This window comes from Pinus tabuliformis, chromosome 3_2 (genome assembly GCF_031772625.1).
Source record: "Pinus tabuliformis cultivar Carrire ecotype Pingquan chromosome 3_2, CPIR1, whole genome shotgun sequence".
In the NCBI taxonomy this organism is placed as follows: Eukaryota; Viridiplantae; Streptophyta; class Pinopsida; order Pinales; family Pinaceae; genus Pinus; species Pinus tabuliformis.
Genome location: NC_142302.1, coordinates 60,256,468 through 60,262,708, shown reverse-complemented (window position 1 = coordinate 60,262,708; position 6,241 = coordinate 60,256,468). Strand labels below are relative to the sequence as shown.

The 6,241-nt window shown below is 45.5% G+C and overlaps 1 protein-coding gene across 1 annotated transcript; it reads left to right on the top strand.

Moving 5' to 3' along the window:
- The first annotated feature begins 367 nt into the window (after window positions 1–367).
- LOC149179834 (uncharacterized) lies at window positions 368–5,844 on the top strand. Its single transcript, XM_089413662.1, has 2 exons — window positions 368–866; window positions 1,964–5,844. The coding sequence occupies exons 1-2, from the start codon at window positions 368–370 to the stop codon at window positions 5,842–5,844; spliced, it is 4,380 nt and encodes a 1,459-aa protein (XP_089269788.1).
- The last annotated feature ends 397 nt before the right edge of the window (window positions 5,845–6,241 follow it).

Sequence of the window (6,241 nt, the reverse complement as noted above, 5' to 3'; positions counted from 1 at the left end):
AAGCCTTGAATATAATGAAATGGAGAAAAATTTAAAACCCTACGCTCCAAAATTGATAGTATATATATATATATATATATATATTTATTTATTTATTTATTTATACTTTTTTATTTTTTTGTTTTTTTAATATTTGATTATAGCTCCTGACCCCTTCTGAGCTGCTGCGCGCGCCCGCTTGGCTCTGCAACTCGCGAGATCCGCACCTTGCGAATCTAGATCCCTGCGCGCTTGCCCACTCCTGCTCTCTCCGATCCCTGCGGACGGGTCCATCGAGGGCTTTGCCTTCAGACTGTGGTCGACTAGGGTTGGCCGCTGAAAGCTCTAGCCTCTGGCTGCGATCGACTAGGGTTTCCTACTGCTTGCAATGGAGGAGCCGGATCCCTCCCAGGGGCCCTCCTCCCCTTCTCCATCTACCACTGTCGAGGCCTTCAGATACTTACTGGCCTCTCTGCCCAAGAAGAAAGTTGTGGAAGCCGCCAAATTTGTGAAAAGACTTGAAGACATCCCCGAGATCGCTCTCCCCCCTGAAGGTCCGATTCAAGTAGCTTTATCTCTGGCAGATCGTGCTCTGGTTGGTCAGTTTACAGGTCTTTGGCCCTCTCCGAAATCAACAGAGAACTGGGTTGCTAGAAATTGGGCTCCGCTGATCAAGAACAAGGTAACATCCTACTTCCTCGAAAGAGGTTACTTCCTATTCGAATTTTCAGAAAAAGAAGACAAGGATCTCATTTTCAGAAACAGCCCCTACTTCATGGGGCCTCAAGGGCTTTACCTGAATAAATGGACGCCAGATTTCGATCCGATGGTGGATGTGCCCTCTACGGTCCCAGTATGGGTAAGGCTTCCCAATCTCCCGGTGCACTGTTGGAACTGGGACTCTCTGAAACACATAGGAAACACTCTTGGGAAATTCATAGATAGGGCCAACAACAAGGATCAGTATGACTGCGCCAGAATTTGTGTGGAGGTGGATCTGGAGGTCGGACTACCAGAAGCCATCAAAATAAGGGTAGGTCCTTGGACGCATGTCCAGAAGCTGGACTATGAACAGCTGCCGTTCAAATGCCGGAAGTGCCAAGTCTATGGACACTTCGCTAGAGATTGCCCGTCCAAAGGGGTAGAGGAAAAAGGAAAGGAAGAAGGATGGAACCAGGCAAAAAGACCCAAATCTTCTTTCAGGAAGGCTACAAATACTAACGCCAGAGCCCCCCAAACGGGCCCTGCACAGCATCCTCCCATGGAGAGCCAAGGGAACAAATTTGAGATCCTCGGATCTGAAATAATGAATACCCAGGAGACAGAAACTCCGAAAGAAGTCTCTCTGCCTAAATCTAACAACGGACCAGAGAGATCCAAAGGGAAGATATCAGAAGAGGAGGAGGAAACCCAAGAGTCCGAGGAATCGGAGGAAGAAGGGGAAATAGGGGATTCGCAGTCTACCCCCAGAAGATCCACAAGAGGCCGAATGTCAACAAAGGAGAAAAGGGACCAAGAAACATACAAAGACAAGCTCCAAGGCAGCCAGCCAATGCTAGAGAAACTCCTAGCAAAAACCCTGAAAACAAAGAAGATCCAAACCCAGAGCTCCAAAGGAGCTCACCACAGCAAAAATAAATGATGAAGATAGTCTCCTGGAACTGTAGGGGAATGGGCTCCAAAGCAAAGGAAGAAGCAATGAAAAGTCTAGTAAGACTGGAGGCCCCGGACATTCTTCTCATCCAGGAGACTAAACTGGAGGATCTAGCCTTCCTCCAAGCAAGCAAAAAGTTTTGGAAAAAAGACGGAGCGCATGCAACCTCTGCCCGCGGAGCTTCAGGAGGACTTGGGTCGCTCTGGAATCCAAATAAGTTTTCCCTTATCTCTGAGTCCCTGAACACTCATTGGATTTTGTTAAAATTGCAGCACTTAGAATCTAAAGAAACTTTTAGTCTGGTCAATGTATATGCCCCTAACAATGCAGGTGAAAAAAAATTATGTTGGGATGCCATCAAAAATTTGGCAGATCTAGAAAATCTGGAGAACATAATCATAGCCGGAGACCTCAACCTCACTCTTCTCTCGTCAAAAAAAAGAGGAGGCAGTATTGTCAAAGATCCGGCAAGGGAAGCAGTGGAAGATCTCATGCAAGACTGGGATCTGATAGACATCAAGCCATCTGTTGGTAAGTACACGTGGTCAAACAAGAGGGTTGGTCCGGGACACATAGCCGCAAGACTGGACAGATTTCTGGTGCAAAGTTCCTTCCTGCTCCTCGGATTAGAGGCTAGATCGCGCATCCTCCACAGCAGCATATCAGACCACAAGCCTATTAGCCTGGAACTGCTGACCCCCAAAGACCTGGGGCCTATTCCATTCAGGTTCAGTTCTCTATGGATTAAAGAGGCAGATTTTATGGATAGGGTCAAAGATTGTTGGAAAGAACCAGTCAAGGGATCCGCCTTCTTCGTGTGGGAGGAAAAACTCAGAAGAGTCAAAGCCATGTTAAAAAATTGGGCCAAGACCCTACCCAACCCCGCTGCGCAAAGGAAAAAAATCCAAATCGAGCTAGAAAGCCAACACCTCCATCTTGAAGCAGCGGAAATCACAAAAGAAGAGTTGGAAAAGGAGGCCAGGCTCCAGCAAAGCTTCCACAAGGCCTGCCTAGCAGAAGAGGAATATTGGAGGCTCAAGTCCAGAAGTCTCTGGCTTAAATCAGGCGATAGAAACTCCTCATATTTCCATAAACAAGCCCAAGCCAGGAAAGGGAGAAACTCCATCACGGAAATTAAAGAAGAAAACAACGTCTTGAAGGATTTTACATGCATAAAAAAGGCAGCTTCTGAGCACTTTGGGAAGCTGTACAGGGAGGAGCCATCAGCTGAGTATAATGACAGCCTGTTAGACGTTGTCCCTAACCTCATCACCACCAAAATGAACCTGATTCTTGAGAGCAAAATCACTCACAAGGAAGTCAAGGAGGCCCTTTTCGCAATGGATCCCGACAAAGCCCCGGGACCCGATGGTTTCACGGCCAGATTTCTTCAAACTTGTTGGCAGATCGTTGAGAAGGAGTTCCTCAAAATGATTCAAAAGTCCCAAGACTGTCAGAAGATTGGAGGAGGTACAAATTCAGCCTTTCTTGCCCTCATTCCCAAAGAGAAAGGAGCAAACTCTTTCAGCAGATTCCGCCCAATTTCCTTATGCAATATTGGGTACAAAGTCATAACCAAAGTGATAGCTAACAGGTTGAAAAGAATTCTACCCAAAATCATCCCCGACAGCCAAGGAGGATTCATCCAGGGCAGACAGCTGGTAGATAACTTCGTGCTGGTCCAAGAGGCAATCCACTCCAGTCTTCATCGAAAGGAAAAAGGTATGGCTATTAAATTAGATCTTGCAAATGCATTTGACCATGTTAGGCATAAATTTCTGTTTGATGTGCTTCATAAACTGGGGTTCGGACAAAATTTCATCAACTGGGTCAGAGCATGCATTTCAGAACCTTGGATAGCCCCTCTAGTGAATGGTAGGGCGGCGGAGTTTTTCAAAGCCTCTAGAGGACTAAGGCAGGGATGTCCCCTCTCACCCCTCCTATTTGTCCTTCAGGCCTCTGTCCTTAGTTTCAACTTAGATAAAAAGCAACAAGAGCAGGAAATCGCTGGCCTGTGCATTGCAAGAGGGGCAAAAAATATCAGTCATGCCCTCTTTGCGGATGATACAATACTGCTGGGGGCTGCTTCTCTTCGCTCAGCTCTACAATTTAAAGAAGTTCTGGATGATTACAGCAAGGTCTCAGGCAGCATTTTAAACAAGGGCAAATGTAACATTTACTGTTGGAATACCTCTATTTCAATAGCAAATGCAATAGCTAGATGCCTAGGATTCGCAGCCTCTATCTCCTGGTCTTCATTTAAGTATCTTGGGCTGCCAATTTTCCACAGGAGGGCCCTGAACAAGGACTGGCACCCACAGCTGGACAAATTCAAAACCAAAATGCAAGCTTGGGGAGCTTCTTGGCTCAATATCGCCGGAAAAACAGTGCTCATTAAAGCAGTGCTGAGTAGTTTTCCATTATTCAAATTCTCAGTCCTCCTAGCACCTGTGGGAATCATCAAAAAGATGGAGGAGTTAATCAGACACTTCTTCTGGAAAGGAGGCAAGAATAACGAGAAGAGGATTTCCCTAGTCAATTGGGAAATAGTCACCAAGCCTACCTATGAGGGAGGATTAAATTTCAAAGACCTCAGAGCTCAAAATCTAGCCATGGGAGCCAAAATAATATGGAAAATCATAGCACCTAAACCAGGTTGGGCTCAGGTAGCTCTGTGGAGAAAATATTTTAGAGGCACGAGGCTCAGATGCCTGGAACAGCCAAAAAATGATCTCAGAACTCCTCTCAGTTTATTCATTAACAGAATAGTCCCACTGATAAGCAACTATGCATATTGGATCCCAGGCAATGGTAAACGAATTCAATTGTGGACGGACAGCATCCTGGGCAGACCTCCGCTGGCTGAGCTGAGAGGCACGTCTGAACTGATGCGTTGGACATCTGAGCATAATATTAACACTCTGTGGGACGTGTCAATCTGGAAAGACGATGCCTGGGCGGGTTGGAAGCGGCTTCCTGTTCCTCCCGCGCTGACTTCTGAGCTGGGCACGCTCTACTCGAACTTGCATGGGTTGGCTCCCACACACGCGCGCAGGCAGGACGTGAGAGGATGGGGCTCAACGCGTGCAGGCTACACAGTAGCTCAGGGGTATATCAAGTGTCTGGAACATCCCCATGTGCCCCCCAATCCTGCCCCCTGGGTTGGTATTTGGAAAATCCCTTCAATTCCAAAAATTGATCACTTCTGTTGGCTCCTCTGCCATCAAAAAATCCTCACAGAAGACAGGCTCCAGAAAAGAGGCATCCATGGCCCCTCTAGATGCATGATGTGCAAAGAAAACTCAGAAACCGCCCTCCACCTCATTATCAAGTGCAAGTATGCAACCTCCATCTGGCAGGATCTCCTTGAGGCTTGGAACTACAAGTTCGATTTCCCCACCTCGATTTTGGATCTGTTTGCAGGTTGGATGACCAGATACCCAGGTTCACCCCCAAAAAATAAAACAATCAGAATTGCGTGGAGCGCTCTTCCTAAATTTATCAGTTGGCAAGTTTGGTTGGAAAGAAACAGAAGAATTTTTCAGAGCAAGGAACAGGACTACAGATTAGTTGTCAACTTAGTGAAAAGCCAACTAGCTGAGTGGCTGGCAGACAAAGGGGATGATCTAAATCTAAATCAGCAGGACAGAGATTTAGGATCTGCCCTCAACTTCAAGTTCCAAAAATTGAGCAGCTCCCCTCCACCCATCAAAGAATGGCAAATCAGGAAAAACGAAGAAGACTTCCAGCACTGGCTGTCCAACCAACCTCTTCCCTCTCTCTTCTTCGATGGGGCAGCAAAAAGGAACCCAGGAATTGCTGGCGCGGGAGGGTTCATCATCAACCCAGAAGGTTCTCCACCACACAGATTTGCTTGGGGATTAGGCCATTCCTCAAGTATACAAGCTGAGGCAATGGCCCTCTTTCAAGGTGTCAAACTCCTCAAAGAGCTAGGATTTGAGGAGGCTAACGTCTTTGGAGACTCCCAAGTTATCATAAGCACAGTGGTGAACAATTCCAAGCCAGCTGATCTGCAACTTGCAAGGATTATTGCAAGGATCAAAAGCATGACCAAGTCTCTAAAATTGAATTACTTCCATATTTTAAGAATCAACAACAAAGAAGCGGATAGTGAGGCAAACAAGGCTGTTCTCTTAGACGCCGGCACAATTCTCAGAGACCAGGAAATCTGTTGGGACCCAATCCCTTAAAGAGTCATGTTTTATTGCCTTTTATTACAGCAGTTTGTTTGTATCTTTCAGCTCGGGAAATTAGCAGCTAAAGCTCACTATTTCAATTGTAAAAAAAGGAAGCTGAAAAGAGTAGGAGAACTCTTCCTACTGTTGGACAGTCATGCAGAATTATGTTCTTCCTCTTGTAACCGAATTTGAGGTTGTTTGCCATCCAGTTAATAAAATCCCATAACCGTTCTTGTAAAAAAAAAAAACAAAAATATTTGATTTTTAATTTTTATTATTAAAAATAAATAAAAAAATAAAATAAAAAACAAAAACAGATTTATATGGGAAGTTGGAAGTTCTTTGGAGCAGAGTGTTGATTTGGTCAAATGATTTATAACTTGCTGAAAATATTACAAAAGAGCAATCT